This window comes from Neovison vison, chromosome 1 (genome assembly GCF_020171115.1).
Source record: "Neovison vison isolate M4711 chromosome 1, ASM_NN_V1, whole genome shotgun sequence".
Classification (NCBI taxonomy): domain Eukaryota; kingdom Metazoa; phylum Chordata; class Mammalia; order Carnivora; family Mustelidae; genus Neogale; species Neogale vison.
The window spans coordinates 268487094-268510146 of record NC_058091.1 but is presented as its reverse complement, the minus strand read 5'-3'; the positions used below and the strand labels follow the sequence as shown (position 1 = coordinate 268510146).

At 38.1% G+C, this 23053-nt stretch overlaps 1 protein-coding gene and 1 pseudogene across 2 annotated transcripts in view; one reads left to right on the top strand and one right to left on the bottom strand.

Annotated features, from left to right (window-relative positions):
* CLINT1 (clathrin interactor 1) overlaps nucleotides 1–22247 on the bottom strand; it is a 59898-nt gene extending 37651 nt beyond the window's left edge. For both annotated transcript variants that reach the window (XM_044230478.1, XM_044230486.1), the window contains exon 1: nucleotides 22044–22247. In XM_044230478.1, coding sequence (XP_044086413.1) covers nucleotides 22044–22084 — 41 coding nt within the window. In that variant the 5' untranslated portion in view covers nucleotides 22085–22247. The remainder of the gene's footprint in view (nucleotides 1–22043) is intronic.
* Nucleotides 3537–5569, top strand: LOC122896605 (annotated as a pseudogene).
* Nucleotides 22248–23053: the final 806 nt, after the last annotated feature.

Sequence of the window (23053 nt, the reverse complement as noted above, 5' to 3'; positions counted from 1 at the left end):
CCGCTTCATTTGCTAGGGCAGCGTCCCATGGCTGAGCTGATTTAATTCTGCTGAGGATCAGTTTCCACTCTTCCGGCTCAGCAGCATATATTTTCTATCAATGCCCTGTCTGCACACATTTTTGAAGACAACTCTGGACGGAGGACCAGAAGGGAAGGGTGTCATGTGTTATCTTGGAGGCCAGCTGAACAGGGCCGGACACTTATTTCCTAGGAACGCCGGCCCCAACCCGATCCAGCCTCAAGTGCAGCAGACGTCTTTTTTACTGTCTATCTCTGTAACTTTTAAGATTTCCATTTTTATTTTCTTCTAAAACAGTACGCTAGTATCTGGTAAAAACATGATAAGGTTTGGGAGATGTTATGTAAAACAAAGGCAATTTTATTACTATAGCACTTCTCAGAGACTATAAATCTAAACTGCACTGAGAGTCTCCAAGAGCAGACTACACTAAACATTTCTAAAACTTTGGGTGTAACACATCTTCTTCATGGAGCATTTTCTAAGTGTCCCCCAAAACCCACTTTGGTGTTCACTATTTTTAAAAACTGCCCTTTATATTAGACTTCCAAAACTGCCTATACCTTTCCTCTTACCACTTGTTTTTAGTATCTGTTAGTTCTTATTTTTTCTTAATGAATAGCTTTTCCTTTAACTTTTCATTTTTATGTTCTTAAATTCCTGCCTGATGGCTGACTTTCAGCCTTTTATCTTGCTTTACATCTCACTTATTTTTAATCAAACCTCTTGATTGATCTTTACTGTTGATTCCAGTTTCCTATCTTATTTAAGTCTCATCAGTTTTCCTGTTTGTGCCCTTTTTTACCCATTGGGTTTTAAAAACTTTTTAAACTTTATTCCATCCCTTCAAAGTTTTCTATTTTTAGCTTTAAGTGTTAACTTCTTAATCTTCTTTAATAACCCTAAAGATTAAAGTTTAAACATCTTTCCTTTTTCTTCCTGCATGTTTGACTTCTTTTATGGTATTTTATAATGCATTGCTGAACGAACAGAAACAGAGCAAAGAGCTCAAGAAAAGAGAGGGATTGCCTCTTCTCACAGCCCTTACCCTCACAGACTACTATTTTTATGGGCACCCTGATCAGGGGTAACATTTTTCACAAGGATTGATGAAATACATATATGAGATACTCAAAAAGAAATTAGCTTTATCAAGTCCCAAGGGTGAAAAAATTATTCTTCTTATGTGTTAGAGCTGCTTTTTAACAATATTAGTTTCCACATATTTGAAAAGGAGCCAACATGAAGGCAGCTTCATTATTTCTCAACCTGAAAAATGATCTGAGGGCACATCATTAAGCTGGGTAGACTGCATGCAATTCTTGGACGTTTGGAGTCATCTCTGGGAGTCTTTTCTCTCAATGCCTACTTCCCATTAATCTCCAAGACCTGTCAAGCTGCATTAAAAATACAGGCACACCAGGGGCAAGGGTGGCTCAGTCGGTTAAGCATCTGCTCAGGCTCCTGATCTCAAGGTCCTGGGATTGAGCCCTGCATTAGGATCTCTGCTAAGTGGGGAGTCTGCTTCTTCCTCTCACTCTCTCTCTCAAATCAAATCTTTAAAAAAAAAAAAAAAAATGGCAGGAACCCAGGGGCAGGATGGGTGTGCTTGGATAGCTCAGTCAGTTCAATGTCTGCCTTCAGATCAGGTCCTGCTCTCAGGGTCCTGGGACTAAGCCCCATGTTGGGCTCCCTTGCTCAGCTGGGGAATTTACTACTCCTTTTTCCTCCCCTTGCTTTTGTGTGTGCTCTTTCTCTCTCTCGAATAAATACAAGAGCCACTGAACAATCTCTCCATTTTGGGTGTATTCTCTATTTATTCATCCTTCAAACCGTGACCAGATTCAGTTTTCCAACATTTAATGTTGGTCATGTTGGTCCATTACTAATTCATCGCCACCTTCCCCAAACATTTTCCTCTTCATGTATCAACGGACAGTAACATCCACAGTTATGGCTTCAACCTTATAACTGATGACTTCCCTCCCCTCTTCCCACCCAGCATCAAACCCATTCCCTGGCCTTTTCTCCTGTAGTTTGTAAGTATCACTAATATATCCATCTACTTCTCTCTACCTACACTGCCACTACCTGAGCCTGGGGGCCCCAACCATTTCTTACCCAGATTACTGCCAACAATATTGTAACTAAAGTCTCTGCTTCTCCTCTATCTCCCACCATGCTGAGGCCAAAACAAACTCTTCCTGAAATACCAATCCTATCTATGCCCCCATTTTAAATCCTACAAAGTCTTCCTTACTAACTTCAAGATGAAGTCCAAATTCCTTAACATGACAAAAAAAGGTCCTTCATATGAGGTATCAGTTTACTTTTTTAGTCCCATCACTGTCATTCTCACCTCTAGAACCTTGTACAAGCTGTTCCCTCTGTCTGAAAGCCCTCTGCCTGTCCATCCCTGCCTGGCCTCACTTCACCTTACTATCGGATTTTAGTTTAAATGTCATTTCCTCCAAGAAATCTTCCTTTAACTCTGGAGATCTGCCTATATGCACTTCAAAGCACCCTGTTCTTTATCTTGACCTAAAACTAAAACTAGTGTACTAAAAAAGATGTGTATTTTCTTGTCTTTCTCCCCTTCTGGACTGAAAACATTCAGAAGACACAAACTGTCTTTCTCACTTAAAGATCCCCAGTGCCTGTAACAGGCTTGGTGATAGCAGATATCCAATAAATATTTATTGAGTAATTGAACAAATAGCTTAAACAGGTTCTTTCTTCTGACTAAAAAAGTCCTGGTGATCAGGACCTGCTTGATCTAGTCTCAAACTACCTGTCTAGCCTTTCCTCCCATTACTTCTGTTTGATTTCCTTTATGGGATAATTATACTTTATTACCATCTGAAATTTAAACAGGCCCTTTCTTACCTCAGTAACTGTTCACTCCTGGAATCATCTTTTAACTAAATTCAAACCTAGTTTTTAACAAAGATACAAAAATGAAGCTTCCATGATTCCTTCTAACCCATAACCTCCCTTTTCTATGATGAAATAAACATTACATTTATAGCCCTTATGAATTATAGTGCCCTGTACAATAGCTATGTATGAACTTAATCTTAATTCCCCCTTGAAACATTGTAAGTTTTTTTGGAAACAAGTATAGTTGATTCTCTTATTTGAGGATTCTGTACTTGAGTTTGCTCACTAAAATGTTTTTGTAACACTAAAATCAATATTCATAGCACTTTCACGGTCATTTGTGAAGATGTGCAGAGCAGTGAAAATTTTGAGTCATCTGTTGTACATATACCTAGATGAGGTCAGAAAGGTTATGCTCTGCCTTATTGTTTTAGTTCTCATACTGTAAAGAAGTGCCCTTTTCCCAGTCTATGCAGTGACATGATTTTTCACATCTTTGTGGTTTTTTTGGTGATTTCACTGTTTAATGACCTTCAAGCCTGGTGTCAAAGTGCTGTCTATAGAGTTCTAAGTGTTAAGAAGGCTATAATGTGCCTTACAAAGAAAATGCCTGTGTCAGTAAGCTTTGTTCAGGAATGAGGTACAGTGTTGTTGGCCCTCTGCTCAGCGTCACTGAATCAACAATGTATATGATAAATGTGTTCATACAGAAATTGACACAAAACATGGCTATGCATTGATGGGACGATGAAAATGTGCAGAGAGGTGCACAGAAACCTAACCCGGGAACAAAGGTTCAGTATTTGCTAATTCAGTGTTAGCACTCTGGAGAACCTGTGCACCTCAAACAAGAAGAAATGACTGTACCACATATTATGCATTCTTATTTCCCTGTCAGTATCTAACCATGAATGCCTCACATAAAATGGGTATTTAATAACCGACCAGTGAATACATGAGTGGAATCCATAATCTTTTGGTAACAGAGAGGGGAATGTAAAACAAAGAAACTGAGATTAAGACATGAATAGAGAGGGCTAAAATAAATATCCTCTAACCAACAAATATACAGAAAATGACATGAGAAATATTACCTTCATGAAATTTTTTTTTTGGGTGGAGGGAACCTGGCCAGCTCAGGCAGTAGAGCATGTGAACACTGATCTCAAGAGTCTTGAGTTCAAGGCCCAAGATGGACATGGAGCCTACTTAAAATAAAAAGGGAGAAGAAAAAAAAAAGGACCCCAGATGCCCTGAGCAGCCCCACCGCCGCTGCCGTCCTAGTTACCATCACACCCCAGGAGGAGCCGCAGCAGCCGCAACCCACTCAGCTCACCATCACCGCAACCCAGAGCAGCAAGACCGAGACCCAGCAGCCGCCTGCTGACCCCACCCTCAGCGCCTCAGACTCCAAGTCCAGCACCACGGGCAGCAGCGCAGTCCGCAGCGCCTGCCAGCAGGGACAAGAAAGTCATGGCAAGGAAGGTTTTGGGAACAGTGAAATGGTTCAGTGTAAGAAACGGATATGGTTTCATCAACAGGAATGACACCAGGGAAGATGTATTTGTAACCAGACTGCCATAAAGAATAACCACCCCAGGAAGTACCTTCACAGTGTAGGAGATGGAGAGACCGCGCAGTTGGATGTTGTTGAAGGAGAAAAGGGTGCGGAGGCAGCAAATGCTGACAGGTCCTGGTGGAGGTTCCAGTGCAACGCAGTAAATATGCAGCAGACGTAACCATTATAGACGCGATCCACGTCGCAGGGGTCTTCCACGCAATTACCCGCAGAATTACCAGAATAGTGAGAGTGGAGAAAAGAAGGAGGGATTGGAAAGTGCTCCTGAAGGCCAGGCCCAACAGCACCGGCGCAACCACAGGCGATGGTTCCCACCTTACTACATGCAGAGACCCTATGGGCGTCGACCACAGTATGCCAACCCTCCCCTGCAGAGAGAAGTGATGGAAGGTGCTGACAACCAGGGTGCAGGAGAACAAGGTAGACCAGTGAGACAGAATATGTATTGGGCTTATAGACGACGATTCTGCAGGGCTCCTTCCTCGACAAAGACAACCTAGAGAGGATGGCAATGAGGAAGGTAAGAAAAATCAAGATGAGACTCAGTGTCAGCAGCCACCTCAACGTCAGTACCGCTGCAACTTCAATTACGGACGCAGATACCCAGAAAACCCTAAACCACAAGATGGCAAAGAAACAAAAGCAGCCGATCCACCATCTGAGAATTCGTCTGCTCCGGACGCTTTTTACTCCCATTTACTCGCGGGTCTGAGTAAATGCTGGCTTATCATCTCTACCATCATCCGGTTCAGTCATCCAACACGAAGAAATGAGATGGAACTCCAGCAATAAAAAATGAACAAAAGACTGGAGCTGAAGACCTTAAGTGCTTGCTTTTTGCCCACTGACCAGATAAACAGCTATCTGCATTATCTATGCAGAATGGGGTTATTATTATTTTTACCTAAAGACGTCTCTCTTTGATAATGACAAAAGTGTTTTGTGTTTTGTTTTGTTTTGTTTTGTTTTAAAGCCTGTTTTTTCTCAATACACCTTTAAAGGTTTTTAAACTGTTTCATATCTGGTCAAGCAGAGATTTTTAAGAACCTCATTTTTAATTTGTAATAAAAGTTTACAACTTGATTTTTTCAAAAACTCAAATGGCAAGCACCCATTAATTAAGGTCTTAAATAATAATAATTTTAAAAGCGGGGCTTCTCCTGTTTCAATCTGAGGTCTTTTGAAGGCATGGCCAGAAAGACTTGTTAATTTGCTATAACCCCTAAAACTGGCTTACTGACCCCTAACAAAAACTTAGAGTTAAGACACACACACACATTGGCACAAGAATTCTATGTCCACAGAAACCTGTGAACACCAAAATCTAAAGTTAAAAAATACTTCAAAACCTTTAAACCTTCTACTCCTGCTGTCAGCTACGGATTAAGGGGCCATCAAAGGTTTCCCCTCTACAGAGGCTTAATTCTTATACAAGCAGCTCTCACTTTGCATGGCACCTTGTTAACTGAAACTTGGACATACTAGTACTATGCCTTCGCTTTACACTATTACTGCAGAAGAGGCTGTGCAAAGGACTCTGCACAGCAGTAACTCTTGTGTATTCTTTCCCAAATAAGGCAAATAGTACAAGGAACTGAGCACATTTTATTGCCCACTTCACATTTTATTCCATAAGAGGGCCTTATTTATGGTTTTTTAAACACTTACTTAAGTCTGTGGGCCAGGCAATGTTCCAAGCCTTTTACATACAATCTAATCTATCAACTTCATGAGGCAATTACTATTATTATTCCCATTTTATGGATGAGGAAACTGAGACACAAAGAGGTTAAATATCTTGCTCATGGGCATAAAACCATTAAGTGGTATGCTTAGGATTTCAACTTAGTCTGAATCCAGAGATAAAGGTTTAGGGCTTTTGCTCCTAACTGCTTATGTTATAACCACAATTTTAACCACTGCCCCTTTCTATTTGTCCCCCTTGTGATCTATTATCCAACCGAGTAGCAAGAGTAGTTATACCAATGCAATCATTTCACTCTCTTATTGAAATTCCTCACAGCTTCTTATTACACTTACAATAAATCCAAGCTCCATGCAATGGCCAAACATTCCCTGAGACTACCTTCCTCCATGTTCTTTCATACTGTTCTCTTTCTCACCAGCTCTTTCACCACTTTGCTTATTCCCTAGTATCTTCTCTCTGGGAACTTCCTTCCTCTACTCTCGTTAAAAATCTTTTAAGTCTTAACATAAACACCACGTCCTCAGAAAGGCTTTCTTCTCCTATTCTATTTAAAATAGTCCCATTCATCATTCTCTATGTTAGCCCCTTCACTTCACACTTAAAAATATAATTTTATTTACTTGTTTTTTATTTATCTCTTCCTACCAAGACTTATTTACAATTACACTTCAAGTTATCTGAAACAGTTCTAAATGATAAAATAAATACTAATGAAATGAATAAACCAGGTCATCCTGTGGCTTTCTGCAATCCTTAACATAATATACCTCATTCTCTGTCATATGGGTATCTGACATGAGAAGCATACCTACAATTTTTGCTTTCTCATCAGAGATTATATAAACATTAAGAATATACTATAATTCATTCACTAAAAGATTATCATCATATATCCTAAAAAACTCTGAAAAATGTCGTCAGTCTAAAAGGAATGTGAATGTGTTATTTTCAAATTACTCCTTTTAAATCCCAACATGACCAAAGAGATATATATTATCTGCGTTAAAATCAAACAGTGGTGTTGTATCTCCATTAAATTTCTCAAACTCTTACTCTTAATGGGCAACTTACTTGTATTTATTTTACCTTTTTAAAGGATTATTTAATAAAGATTTTGGGGCGCCTGGGTGGCTCAGTGGGTTAAAGCCTTTGCCTTTGGCTCAGGTCATGATCCCAGGGTCCTGGCATGGAGCCCACATTGGGCTCTGCTCAGCAGGGAGCCTACTTCCTCCTCTCTGTCTGCCTCTCTATTTGTGATCTCTGTCTGTCAAATAAATAAATAAATAAATCTTAAAAAAAAAAAAAAAACCCTTAAAAAAGATTTTGTTTATTTATTTGACAGAGAGGGACAGCGAAGAGAGGTTTGAAACACAAACAGGGGGAGTGGGAGAGGGAGAAGCAGGCTCCTGCTGGGCAGGGAGCTCAATGTGGGACTCAGCTCCCAGGACCTTGGGACCATAATCTGAACTGAAGGTAGACACTTAATTACTGAGCCACCCAGGTGCCCTGTTTTATTTAAAATTGTGTAATTTCGCTGCTTTTTAATATACACACATGATTTTTAACTGTTGGAAAAATGCCACTCTCAACATATAACCAATTTTTCCCAATTTAAGTCAAAAGGAGTTCATATTCCAAATGAATTACATATTTGGTTTACAGATAAAGTAAGCATAAATCTAAACTTAAGATATATATCCAAAGACTACCTATAGAAAATTAATCCTCAATACTTAATTCTACAAAAGTCCCATAGATATTTCTACACTTGTTTGCTAAATGAAGTGTCAGCATCCAGCGTTCTAATTAGAATAGTGCTGTCATAATTGATACTTAAACTACTCAGTAATCAGTTGCTAGCATTAACAATTCAAAAACTGAACAAGAGTTATATTATGACAGAAGTATATGAATTATAGGTATGTGGCTGTAACAGGAAATACCACTGGAAGAATACATTTTATAGAAGCATTTTATTGACATAATTATATTATCTACAATACATATACTTGTAAAGCATGTGTTTTGATTGTTTTTTTATACTAAACTGATTTGTAGAAAGCAAATTACAATGCTAGAAGTAGAAAAAGCAGGAAGAGACTAGCAATGGAGCAGGCTTCACATAGCTTATTCTCTTAAAATTTAAAAATATGAAAACAAAACCTTAATTATCCAGAAGAAAATCACCACTGTTACTTCTCCACGTGCCAACTCTTTGTACTTACTCTAGGTGTTTCTACATACTAAGAAATTCTAACATTTTTTTTAAAGATTTTATTTATTTATTTGACAGAGAGAGATCACAAGTAGGCAGAGAAGCAGGCAGAAAGAGAGAGAGAGAGGAAAGCAGACTCTCCGCTCAGCAGAGAGCCCCATGTGGGACTCGATCCCAGGACCCTGGGATCATGACCCGAGCCGAAGGCAGCGGCTTAACCCACTGAGCCACCCAGGCGCCCCAAAATTCTAACATCTTAATTGTGACAAATATCTCTCTATATATAATCTACCCTGTCATCTGTATTTTAAAAATCTGCCTCAAAAAAATAAATAAATAAGTAAATAAATAAAATAAATCTGCCTCAGTGGGTGCCTGGGTGGCTCAGTGGGTTAAGCCTCTGCCTTCGGCTCAGGTCATGATCCCAGGGTCCTGGGATCCAGCCCTGCATCTGGCTTTCTGCTCAGCAGGGAGCCTGTTTCCCCCTCTCTCTCTGCCTGCCTCTCTGCCTACTTCTGATCTCTGTCTGTCAAATAAATAAATAAGTAAAATCTTTAAAAAAAAAAAAAATCTGCTTCAGCACCAAAAGTAACCAAGACCAGGGGTCCTTGGAGAAATGACTGACTTCAGGGCTGAAGTAGTAAAAGTACAGGAATAGTTTGAAACATCTTATCCAGAAAGTAAGAAAGTACCCAAAAAAACAAAATGAAAATAAAACCAAACAAAACACACACTAAAAAGACAAAGGCCTGCTTTACAAGGCGCCCACTGGCCAAAACTGTGACAACTTGAATGCTGAAATAAATAAAGACAGTATGGATTACAACCCATTGAATAAAATGACAAGGGATTACAACCCACTGAATTAAATGATAAGGGAGGGATGTAGGGAAGGAGGGGGAGTAATGAAAGCTCTTCTATATGGTACACTGATAAATACATACAAGGACAGAATGTGGGGGAAGGTAATAGAAGGGGGTGAGTCACCAACTGTAACCATCATAATGAAGACTAGTTAAAGCAAGAAGCATCAGCAGATGCTAAATCTACGCGGGAGTTTGATGAGAAGAGATCTTAAACTATCTCCCCACAGACTGCTTATTTCTTATTACGATGAGAACACTGTGTAGTTAACTTATTTCTTATTACGATGAGAACACTGTGTAGTTAACTTATTTCTTATTACGATGAGAACACTGTGTAGTTAACTACACAGTGAAGAAACCAGACAACACCTTGACTTAGTGCTCAAAATTAACAGAGCATACGGACCTTGTGTACCTCCTGAAAAGGACATGCTATTAATATATTATCCCAGCTCAGAATACATACAACATCAGCTAACCTTAAATTGAGGAATAACCTTAAGTACAGAAATAAAATAACTGGCTTATAATCTTCAAAAATGCCAATGTTATGAGAGGCAAAGAAAAGTTAAGGAACTCCTCATTAAAGGAGACTAAAGAGTCATGACAAATACATGATCCTGGACAGAATCCTGCACTGGAATGAGATGACTTAACACAACTAGAATATAGGCTACAGAGAGAGAAAATTATTCTTTCAATGTTAAATTTCTTGAATCTGATACCCGTATTATGGTTATATAGAATAATAATCTCTGTTCTTAGGAAAGGCACACTGAAGTTCTGAGGCAAAGGTGGTATGTAACCTACTTTAAAAAATGTATCAGAAATGTATGTGTGTGTGTGTGTGTGTGTGTGTGTGTAGACGAAGTGGAAGAGGAAGAAGAAAATGTAAAGCAACTATGGCAAAAATCTTAAAAACTGGTGAATTAGGATAAAGGATTACAGATGTTTCCTTTACTATTCCTAGAACTTTAGTTTCAGAATAAAACATTATTTAAAACTTTGCCTAACTGCATAATATTGTAAATGTATTAAATGCCACTGAATTCAGCACTTTAAAATGGTTAATGCTATGTGATTCTTACCTCAGTGTTTTTTTTTTTTTAATTTGTCTCTCTTGGTAATATACATAACTTGCAACAAAAGTCAAACTCCATGAAAATGGTTAGGTTTATTACCTTTTCATTTTGAGCTATCATTTTCTTGATTCTACAATTTGGAGAACATTTATTTCAGTTCTGAACTAGGCAATGACTAGCTTTTTCAAGTGTAATCATTATTCTATTAAAGCACTGAAGAATCTAGATGCAGAATGAACATTATGCTTTCAGATACAGAATGCAAAAGTTTAAATGTTAAAGTTTATCAGAGTTAAAACATAATGAAATTTAGGCTAACCTAAATTTTATAATTAATGTCATTTTATATTTAACTTATAGTAAAAGGAACAATTAGTAATATAAAGTATGCATATTTTAACCTTTTAGTACAGCAAACACCACATCTCCTTTTCTAAACCATGTTAGCATGTCAAGCAGTCTTAAATACTTACACAACTGAAAAATCCTAATGGTTAACCATTTTCCTCAACTAATAAATAGGCCAAAAACACCCTTAATTAAGCTCTTAGGGCCGTTCTAGTTCTAAAGTTTCCATGTAACACAGTAACCTATTACCATATTTAATGACAATAAAAGCTAGCAAAATGTTGTATTTAGATACAACAGTGACAGAATATTTATAACTCTAAATAACCAGGACACCCATTCCCACTTGCTAGAAAAACTTTTAGTAAAATATTTAGCATAAGATATTTATTTGAAAGTTGTTTTGGAAATACCAGTCATTACAAATTCAACTGTATATCCTGTGGTACACATTATCAATTCAAGTTCAAGTTCTTCAAGTGCAATTTCTAATAAATTTTAGAACCCTAAGCTCCCAAGGTAATAAATTTTACAAGCCTACCCTCTCAAGTCCTGTTTTTTTAAAAGTATGGAATATTATTCCTATTCAACAACCAAAACCACTCCTACTCTGTACTTAAAGCAGCTTTAGACAACCTTTCGCTACTGATGGCAGTTGTTTAATGCCTCTTGCACAGATTCGTCAAGAAATCAAATTTTTCTTTTATAAAGAAAAAACTGTGATGTTTTTCTTATTAAGAGGTATCATGTGTTAAAATGGCTTCACAAACAGATCAAATATCCAAGGTATTAAAAAGTAAGTGTAGTGTTAATTTTGTGTTCTAGATCCCAATTCTAGTTTGTACAGGTATGGATAAAATAGCCACTATAATAATTTTAATAGTAAAAATTTTACTGTTAAGGGGGTTTAACAGTTTATTTAAAAATTTCTGCCAACTTTTAAATTTCTTTTAATTAGAACTAATCTAAGGAATAACAGTCTTTGTTCATCTCTTTTAATCCTGGGTTATTGTTTTTAAAGCTGTCTCCCAATGAGGAAACTAAATAAACCAAACAAAAATACTGAAGAATTCACTGAGAACACAGTGATAACATTTCCATAATATAGTAACTCAATAAATTCTTTTAACAGTCCTGGAAGGTAGAACTTATCCCATTTTATACAGGAAAATTGGACAAAATCTCTTAATTTATCAGGTCTCCCTTCTAATTACCCCTTCCACTGCTCATTTAAAGATTTTATTTGAGAGAAAGAGAGAATCTTAAGCAGATTCCCTGCTGAGCACAGAGCTCAAAGACCAGGTTCATTCTCAGGTGGCCTACCACCACTCATTTAATAATAAAACTGAAATCCAAAGGAATCTGCTCAGCTTGGGCATACCCATGACCAGTATCTTTCTGAATATGTAGCACCCTATTTAAGGTAATTTTAGTAAATGTACTACCTGATTCCTTCACGAAAAAAATCTAAAAGGAAGTTCTGAAATTAGTTACCCTTAAAAAAATAGCTTTATACTATTCTAAGAGAATGATAAATTGATGAAAAATTCTGCACTGGGACATGAAAATTACATCTTTGTAGACACAAATGCCTGACATTGTACGATATTGTACAGTGTGATCACATGACTGATTATTTTCACTTCTACCTGATTAAGTTCAGAAACACTGATAAATATCAAGCACTAACCAAAGTATGTAACTAAACACTCCCCCCTTTAAAAAAAAAAGATCGATTATTTATTTATTTATTTGACAGAGATGCAGTGCAAGTGGGAACACAAGCAGGGGGAGTGGGAGAGAGAGCAGCACACCTCCCCGGAGAAGGAAGCCTGGGATCATGACCTGAGCAGAAGGCAGAAGCTTAACAACTGGGCCACCCAGGCGCCCCTGTAACTAAAAATCGTATCAACAAAGCTAAAATGAGAAATCCTGTACCTACTTCAATAGTGATGTTTGTAAAACTACCTCTATCTGAAGTGGAGTATTTGATATTTTATTTAAATTGAGTTTTTCATTTTTTACCCTTGATTGACTGAACTCAGATTTATCCATATAAATGTATATCCAAATCCTAAAAACTAGGTTCAACTTTTCTGACATACAGGAAATTACTTCCAGAACCCTGCCACCAAAATTTAAGCCTCTATAATTTAGCTCCCCTGAAGCCATTAAAAAAATCCAAATATCTATACTTCAAAATTATTTACTTTGTACTATCTGATTGGAGTAGGAAAGGCTCTTCCTTTTGTGATGGAGCATCATCTCAGACAGTATTCACTGATGTTATCCTATGTTTGGAACCATTTGGGAGCAGGTTCTTATCAGTGACTCTACATTGATTTGACTGGTTTCATATTTTGCACTTCATGTTTGATACCTTATTCAGCCTCATCTTCCTTTCAGGCAAATACACGTAAAAAAGAAAAAGTATCGCAGGATGTATCTCTTTCATGAAGCTTTTGCTATCTTGTTCTTTTTATTCTCTGAATTTCAATAGTATTTACACTCCTATACCCCAAATTCAGGTATCATACCATCTTGTATTATTCTCTATTTCTTTTTCATGTGCTTCTCAGGTACACCTGCTTGACAGAATCAAATGCTGCTACTGGAACCATAAGGTCTCTCTCATCTTATAATACTCCATAGGGCTCATGGAAGATGTTTACTGAATACTCAGTGAAGGACCTTTATAATGAATGGCCATGATTAGTAATGATTTTCAGTTACTGCATAACATTTAAATATTTATAACCTATACCAAAAACATAGTACTTAGGTAAGTATATAATGGACTATGGAATATATTCTCAATCTGAAGAAAAATTGGGAAAAGTTGCGCATAAATCACGGATTCATACAACATAGTAGTACATGCACAACAAAGACCACAATCTAAAGATCAAAGGATTATATGAAAGTTTAAAGTTGTGGAAACTGGCTACAAGACTACTAATTCTGAAGCACATACTATAGCTCATAACTGTTATACTTTCTAAGATTAAGTAATGAGCACCTTCACTACAAAACCTAAGATTTTCTTTTGCACATACACAGACATCTGTTTGCTTTCCTTCTGTTAAAGGGCATCCAACTTACAGACATTATTCAAAGTTCTGCAAGAGTCCAGAAAGTTTTTCTTTTATAATAGGTACATACAGGGGGAAAAAAACTCACTGAATTTGGTTCAGGAACTTAAGAATTATAAATTTCTTTCTAAGTAATTTTTAATTAGTGTAAGGTATACACTAGTAACTCACCCTTATTATAGTAAAATAAGGCATTCTTTGTTTAATGTCCTGTAAAAGTTAGCAAAAACTATTAAATATATGTCCTTACAACTGTCATCTAGATTTAAATCTAGACTCTTATTTTCTAGATGTGTTACTCTGGGCAAGTGCCTGGACATCTCTGCAGCCCATTTCCTCATCAATACATTGAAGATGATAATAATGTTGTCACAATTGTTCTTGGCATATGGCAAATGTTAAATAACTACTAGCTTTTATTAAAAATATATGGACTTGGAAGATTTCCTCAGTAATATAAATCAGCTTATCAAATTTAAGATATTCAAAAATATTCATTGAGTACCTACTATATGTAATATGCTGTTCTTAGAGTCAGTAATACAGGAGTAAACAAAACAAAGTCCCTCCCTTTAAGGAGTTTAATCCCTGAGGCAGCAGACGAATACGTGTAAATAAAGGCAGTAGAGGGGAAAGGAGTGATGCAGGTAAATGCATGCTATTTTATATGGGGAGTAAACAGAGAATCAGAGTGGTAGATGAGGTCACAGGGGGCAGTAGAGAGACAAATCAAGTACAGGCTAGAGGCAGTGAGGAGTGACAAGGGCTCTGAGGCAGATCCGATACAGTATTTTTAAAGAATCACTAGTGCTATGTGAAAAGCAGGTTATAGAATTAAAATTTTCATTTGGCTTCATGAGAAATAAGCGACACTTCAAAAACCCATTTAATGCCAAACTTATAATACAAGCCAAACACATTAAACCAAGGGTATTCTTTAACTATTAAGGGTTAATTACAAATAAAAACAGTTTTAATCAGACAACCTTAAGCTGAAGAATGAATATGAGAAAAATCAATAGGAAAAAACCCTCAGCATATTTATTTGCACTGTTCTTTAATGATTTCCTAAAAATACATGAAAACAAATGGCAAAAGAAACAAGAAATTGAATATTCAAAGCAGGTGATTTTTCTTTTCTAAAAAATTTAAGGCTAGATCTAGATGAGAATTTTTTTAAAGATTTTTATCCATTTGACAGAAAGAGAGAGAGAGAGAACACATAAGCCGGGGGGGCAGAGGGAGAGGGAGCAGAAGATGCCCCATTGAGCAGGGAGGCCAATGCAGGGCTTGATACAAGGACCCTGGGATCATGACCTGAACTGAAGGCAGATGCATAACCCCACTGAGTCACCCAAGCACCCCTAGGTGAGAATTTTTGAGTGAAACATTTCAAAAGCATGCATACACATCTGCCATGTAGTGGTGAATGCAGGTGTAAGATAAAATTATTTACATTTGAATTATATAGAACCTACTCCCCTAAGAATTTAGAAACTTAACAAAATCACATGTCAAAAGACATTCTTATCGGCAAACTACTTTCCTTAAGTACAAAACATGCCTATGGTTGCAAATAAACAAAATTATTCGTATCTAACAGTTCATTAGTTGAATCTATCCACAAGTCACAAACAGCTATAAACTGTTTCCAACACGGGAGTACATTATGTTCTTTTACCTGTATTTAATTTTCAGGCTGAAGAGCTCTGGTAAGCCAAAAAAAATTTCTTGCCAACTTGGGAGAATGGACTGAATAATTGGAAAGCCCCTTCTGCAATGTACTTTACTTGTATATATTGTTCATCTATTGTCAGAGGTTACAAATATGATATATCTTAGAGATTTCTTTTTCTTTTTAAGATTTTTTTTTTAAAGATTTTATTTATTTATTTGAGAGAGAGAATGAGCGAGGAGAAGGTCAGAGAGTGAAGCAGACTCCCCATGGAGCTGGGAGCCTGATGCGGGACTCGATCCCGGCACTCCGGAATCATGACCTGAGCCGAAGGCAGCTGTCCAACCAACTGAGCCACCCAGGCGTCCCTTAAGATTTTTTTTTAAAAAGATTTATTTATTTGACAGACAGAGATCACAAGTAGGCAGAGAGGCAGCCAGGTAGAGAGGGGAAGCAGGCTCCTGGCCAAGCAGAGAGCCCGATGTGGGGCTCCTCCCAGGATCCCCTGGGATCATGACCTGAGCCGAAGGCAGAGGCTTTTGCCCACTGAGCCACCTAGGCACCCCAGAGGTTTCTTTTTCTTGATACTGTTCAGTTTCTTTAAGAATAAACCATCAACTTCAATTTGCCTTCAAAAAATAAATCTTTTTACATCTTAGGAGGAAAGTTTACATTAGCCCTATCTTTGAAATCCTGAAAAAAATACAAAACAAACTGAACAAAAATTAGCAGATGGAAACTGCAATATGTCTTCCCAAAGACTCTATTCCTCAACATGTCTTTTTAAAGAACTACTTCTGTAATATGCTTTACAATATTAAAGTAAAAGTATTTATAAGTTGGTGAAAACAATACACAGCACAGGTAGTAGAGATACTTAGTGAGTTTTCCTTTATGTAGGTTAAGCTGTCCATTCAGATGAAGAGCTTTATGAAAGAGTGCCCCTGAAAATAATGATTCAGGATTAAAACACAGTTCTTACATACTTGTAAATAATGTAGTCTGACAACAATATCTTCTTTATTTTTTAAACACTTATTCTTTTGAATTTTTTGTATGTTACAATTACTTCTTGTATTACATAATAACAATAGGCATTTCAAGAGTTTGTCAGATAATATCCTAAGTGTATCACATGAATTTAATCCTCACAAGAACCCTGTAAAAAAAAGTATCTCCACTTCCTAGACAGAAAAATGTAGAGATATTGTTTCAATGCCCAAGACCACTGCTTCTTAGTAGGGGACCCAGATTTTAGTCAAGTTCTGATCTCTAAATCAAACTGCTTCACAGATCCATATTGCCTGGAGGTGTAGTAGGATAAGGTGTCTTGCTAGCAAATTACTATAAAAACAGGTGGATGGACAAACACACGTAAGTCAACTGAACAAGGAAAACTTATGAAATGACACCTTAAAAAAGCATAAAGGAATAAACAATTAAATATGTTTAAATATGTTGTTCTAGAATGTTAAGTAATGTCAGCTGAGGCTAAAAGGAGTTAACTCATTGTATCTGAGAGCTATGACAAATACTAAAAAAAAAAAAAAGAACTTTCTAAAAGCTAAATATATCCTAATATGAAAGATACAACAGGGGCGCCTGGGTGGCTCAGTGGATTAAGCCGCTGCCTTTGGCTCCGGTCATGATCTCAGGGTCCTGGGATCAAGCCCTGCATCGGGCTCTCTGCTCAGAAGGGAGCCTGCTTCCCTCTCTCTCTCTCTGCCTGCCTCTCTGTCTACTGTGATCTCTGTCAAATAAATAAATAAAATCTTTAAAAAAAAAAAAAAAAGATACAACAGTAAAATTTCTTCAAGATTAAAACGTTAAACTGCCTATACTCTTTCTTCTTAAAAGAAATATAAGTAAACATTAGAAATAAATAAGAAAATAATACAAGAGCATAGAAAAAAAGGTTCAACTGTGGAGTCATACTGTAAGTACTCACTTACTAGGAGTACTAGTAAGTGTAATTTAAAATTAAAAAAAAAAAAAAAAAAAAGCCAAGTACTTTTAGTGGCTATATCAGTAAGCAGATGAAAAACTACTTGCAAACTAACACACATGGCACAGGAAAAACACAAGAGGCAACTAAGTGATTTTTAAAAGCATTTTGACACTAGTACTAAATAGGCTAATTTAAACTAAAGAAATGCTGGCAGAAGATAAATTAAACCCTTCGTTCTTTGGAATTAAATTCTTAATACCTTCTTATAAGCACTTACTAGAGAAAAAGGAGGATAATTATTTCAGCAGTAACAATTATCTGTAATTGGTTCCCCAAAATTTGATATGGGAAGACTAAAAAGCTGACAGTCATGTTTGCTTTCAAATTCTAAGACACACACGGAAGAGAGATTTACTGGTAAGATAGGGAAATAAAGGGGAAACCATGTGCGGACTAAAAGGCAAAACTAAGTTCAGGTTGTAGCCTATCATGTAATGTCAAGTTTCTTTTTTCTTTTTTTTTTTCTTTTTAAGATTTTATTTATTTATTTGACAGAGAGAGAGACACACACAGACAAAAAGGGGAATACAGCAGGGTGAGTGCGAGAAGGAAGCAGGCTTCCCACTGAGCAAGGAACCTGATTGGGGGGACTCTGCTCCCAGGAACATGAACAGAAGGCAGAAGCTTAATGACTGAGCCACATAGGGGCCCCAATGTCAAGTTTCTTGAAGGCAGGTATTATACCTTTCAAGTTCAGAAAGTACAGTACTACTCCAAAAAAATAATAAATGTATTATCTGTTGAAATAACCGAATGAAACTATTTTCTATAAAAGCCAAAAGTTCTCCCTCCGGGTTCTCGACTAGAACAGCAGTTTCTGTCGCTCCATTACATGAGCTAAACATGCATGTAACACCAACAAAAATCAGCCTTTGGGGGAAAATGCAAGCGATGCTTAGGAAAATAACTTAAAATGGACATTCTATAGCAGCTGCCTTTCTATAGGAGTTAGCCCACACCTGGAAATCACTATCATAAAAAGAGAAAGAACCACTGGAGTGCCTGGGTGGCTCAGTCATTGGGCGTCTGCCTTCTGCTTGTGTCGTGGTCCTGGGATCAGAGACTGTTTCTCCCTCTCCCACTTCCCCTGCTTGTGATCCCTCTCTCACTGTGTCTCTGTCAAATAAGTAAATAAAATATTTAAAAAAAGAAAAAAAAGAGCAAGGACCACTAATGAAATAGATTTACCATTAATATTACTCCCGGAGATGAAAGATAAGAATTAGCCGCGTCTGAATAATAAGCAGCAGTTGTGATCTACTACTATCATGTCACGTTCACTGTATTTCCAAAATTTGGAGAAAAAATAGAGAATTGCAGCACCTTTCAATCTATACCATGTAAGATGACGAAATATAAAAGTTATCCAATTTCATTACAAGGCAGGTCACACAATAGTGGTCAAGCTAACCCTAGTCAGTAAGAGTGGTGCCACTTATCCTTTCCTGCCAACGCTGCCTTTTATGCAACTTGAGTACAAGTGGGATGAAATTTTTCCTCCAAGCTCTGGCTGGCCTATGACTTTATCTGCTTTTCTTCAGTGTTCTGCAAGACAAGCCATTTAATACTGCCAGGAGGTGCAAGAATTGTGGAGAGTATCTCCTCACCCTCCAGGTCTTCAAGCTCTCAAAAGCCAGTATTTGAAATATATCATTATGCTTCAGAACTGCCACCATACTTGATCTAACTGTAGCTCCAGGGAACTTATTCTGAAAAAGTGCATTTTTCTTTCTGAAGTAAACCTCACTGGTTAGGGATATATGCTAAATGAAAGCCCTTGTTCTCCTGAGTCACGGGTTGCACTTATTTACTACATAAAGCATTTACATATAACATATATTGATTACCACTTAAAAAAAATTCCCTTTTCAGCCCAAAATATCTCTGGAGGATAATGACTTTCCAAAATTTATCTGCTATTATGAAATACTACTTTCATTTCTTTCCCACTGATGGAAATTCATGTCTCCAAAGAGCCAGTGAAGTTGTAAAGTCTTTCTCTACCCTAGTCCCCTCATTTTACAAATAAGGAATCTATAATCTGGAGATCTATGTGATTCTCTCTAAAATTAGACATATGGCTAGCTTAAAAGGCAGTATCAGAATCTGAACCCAGGTCTCCAACTAGTGCCTGTAATCCAAACTCACTGAGTAATCCTTAATCGCTCCGTTGTTTCTTTATGTCAAGTTCCCTCAATACTTTATCCCCCTAATAATCAAAGTAGCCATTCTATGGATCCATTTCTCCTCCACCATGGCATTTTAAGGTGAAGAGTCTAACTGAACACAGTAACAGAGGTACTGGTTCTTATATTTTGAGGGAAGATTTTCTTCTCTTCTGCCAGTGAAAGATGAAAATTAAATCCTGAGTATTCATCAGTAAAATAACCTCACATTTTAGTATCATGTGTCAGACAACCCACAAAAGCTTTAAAAAGTCCTTGGTGCCACATTCTTACATGTTCTTGAATAACTTGGTTCAAGTCTCCATTCTAAAGTGGGTAGTAAAAAGGAAGACAGAGTTCTTTTTTAAGAACAGTTGTTCCATTACAACTTGGTAACTACTTCCGTGGCAAATTTAACCTGAACACTTGAAGATTAGTAACATAGGTGATAAAGACAAAACAATATGAACTGTACAAGAGCAGGAACATTGTCTTGATTTTTTTCCCCTGAAAAATGTATATAGTCTCTGCAAATTTCTGAGTACCACAAACTTAGTTCTCCAAGATAACAAGGTGTTTCTTAGTGGTTTCCTCTTCTGTTCTCTGACTTAGAAATAGATAGTTTTGTAGAGACTTTTAGACTTTTAAAAACGATTTAAGCTGGTATCTAAGTCCTTGTATCATATATCAAAAAAAAAAAAAAACAACCAACAAAAAAAACCCAAAAAAACAAAACAAAAACCAACCAATGATCCTGTAGAGCATACATGGCATCCACAGGGGAAAAAAATTAAAGAACAACTAATGAACCTGGATCTGGAAAAGAACGATGATTTTATCTTTAGAAAGCAAAGGCTGTATAAATAGCAAAATAAGCCCAATATAAATGTCTGAGGGCTTACCCATCAAATGAATAGCTGATAAAGGAAAATTATTAAAGCGAATCACTCTTCAAACATGGTGCTTCTCTTCTAATGTTTATCTCACTCTCAATGCAGAACATCTGTTACAGTTATCAAAAGTATACCGATCTAAACATATTGTGTTAGGGGTTTTATATGTAAAGCCTTTAGCCCTTAATCCTTACAACACTGTAAGGTAGGTATCTATTATTATTTACACACTGCACCTAAGAAAACTAGGGCACTTAAAGATTAAGTAACTTGCCAAGGTTACAAAGCTCTTCAGATTCTGAAACCTATGGGGTTTTTTTAGGTGCTCTATTGCCTTGGTAGCTCAGAAAATCTGAAAATGTGGTCAAACCCTAAGTTCTATCCGATGCATTATCCACGCCACTATGAATGGTGGTTTTTTGTTTTTTGCTTTTGTTTTGTTGTTTTCGGTGTCAAGAAAGACTCAATAGTTTGCCATTTACACTTCCTGATTTTAGGTTGGGCTGGTACCACAAACGTTTTTTATCACCACACATATTGCCTAAGCACTAGAACCCAAAAGGAAGAGACCCAGTTAAAATCTTAAACTTTATTTCCTGCTGGCCTAGAAGAACTTACTTAACCATTGTTAATGTCCGTTAAGTACGGTTTTCTTAGTGTAGTGAGACACTGAAGTTATCACTTAAGTGTAAAGGAAATCATACACATTATTAGTCATTTTACCTGTGAGGGACGTTAACAGTAGATCAACAGGATATAAACCTGGGCTGTTTCTTTCTTTAAGGGAAATTTCTTAATGACTTGTTAATTGCCCCAAATGGAACAACTGGCCCTCCAAAAATGAAGTGTAGTGGAAAAGAAACAGAGGAAAGAAGAATCACAATAAGTTACATGGTGATCTACTTTCACTAGCGTTAGGAAAGCAAAGGATGAATCTCCTCTTGAGTAACTTCGGTCTGACCACAACCGCCACTTGTTACACCTATCACCCACTCCAACACTTCAGGTTCGTTAGAATTCAAAGAAACCCAGAAGGTAAAGTACACAATCTGACCGGGCCCGAGGTCTCCGCACCACACCCTAAGGAACACAGAGCGTCAGTGCATTGCGTCCCTCACCCCCAAACCTTCGCTGCTACCCTGGAGGCAAAGCCCAAAGCCTGGGGCCAAAGACGGTCCTTCGCTCAGGGCAGTGACCCAGCTCTAGACAACCCCGCCCCCTCCCCTGACCAAATGGTCTATGCCTAGTGGGATGGAAGTAGGGGCAAGATGAGGAAGCCTGCACAGGAGAGGAAGGGGCTAACGGGATGTTCCGAAACGAGGAAGGGTCCCTTCTCAGTCTCGCCGGTCTGGACGAGTTCTGGGCCAGGGAAAGAGCCGGCCGCCGCCATGATGGGGCTGGCCGAGCCGGGGGGCGTGACGCGGGAGGCCCCGGGCGCGGGGCCAGCTCCCCTTCCCCCTTCCTCCCCTCCCCTGCGTGGGCCTCGGCCACAACTGACCCCCGATACTCACGCTTTGTCCACCAGCTCCCGCACCTTCCACATGTTCAACATTGTGCCCCGTGCGGGCCGAGCCGCCGCCTCCCTCCCCTACTCCCCACGGACCCCGGGACACTTCCGCGCCGGGGCAGATCCAGGCCGGGGTCGCTGCCACCGCCCGCCGCCTCGAACTCCCCCAGTTAGGTCCTTCCCTTGCCACAGCCACGGCGCCGCCGGTGACACGTCGAGACGCGGGGGCAGAGGCGCTGCGTGGAGCGGAAGTGCCCGACTTTCCGCCCGCTGTTCGCGGGGTACGCCGGGACTTGTAGTTCTCTGCGGACATAGCGGACCGGTTAAGCTGAGCTTGTTGGTGTGGTAAGTTTGGTACTATATTTGTCAGACTTTCCCAGTCCTACGCACGCTTCCTCATGCCTCTGATCTCCGGAACCAGAAACTCTGGATGATGGGGCCCAGTTATCTGTGTTTTAACGAATCCTCCGTGCTCAAGTGTCAGAAGCATTAGCATAGGATCTAGCTGCATTCAGACAAACTTTTCAAACGTAAACCATTGCTTCTCCCCAGAAACAGTCCACAGCGTGCTATAATTTTGAGCCTTCAAAATGAAAGGATTTTCTTGTGAAATAAGTCTTGTTAAAATATTACCTGAGAAAGTACAGAATAAATAACATGGGAACAGTCCAGAAAAAATTAAGAAATATAAAGTATTGCTGTGTTATTAATAATGATTATACAGAAATGTTGTTGCCATATGTATATGTTTCCCACAATGACAGAAGCATCACTGTATTTGGCTCCAAAGATACCTCCTTCTTAGGGCCTGAATTTCCACACCTGTAAATTGAAGAGACTGTATTCTAAAACTTACTTCCCTCTAATTCTATGATACAGTGGTTTTATATTCAGGCAGCTATCTAATATCCTCTTTAGATACTTCATCTTGAAGCTCAGAAACTCAGTTCACACTCTATAGGAAGCTAGAAAGACATCACTAGGACATGACCAAGAACTTGGCGGGTTTATATT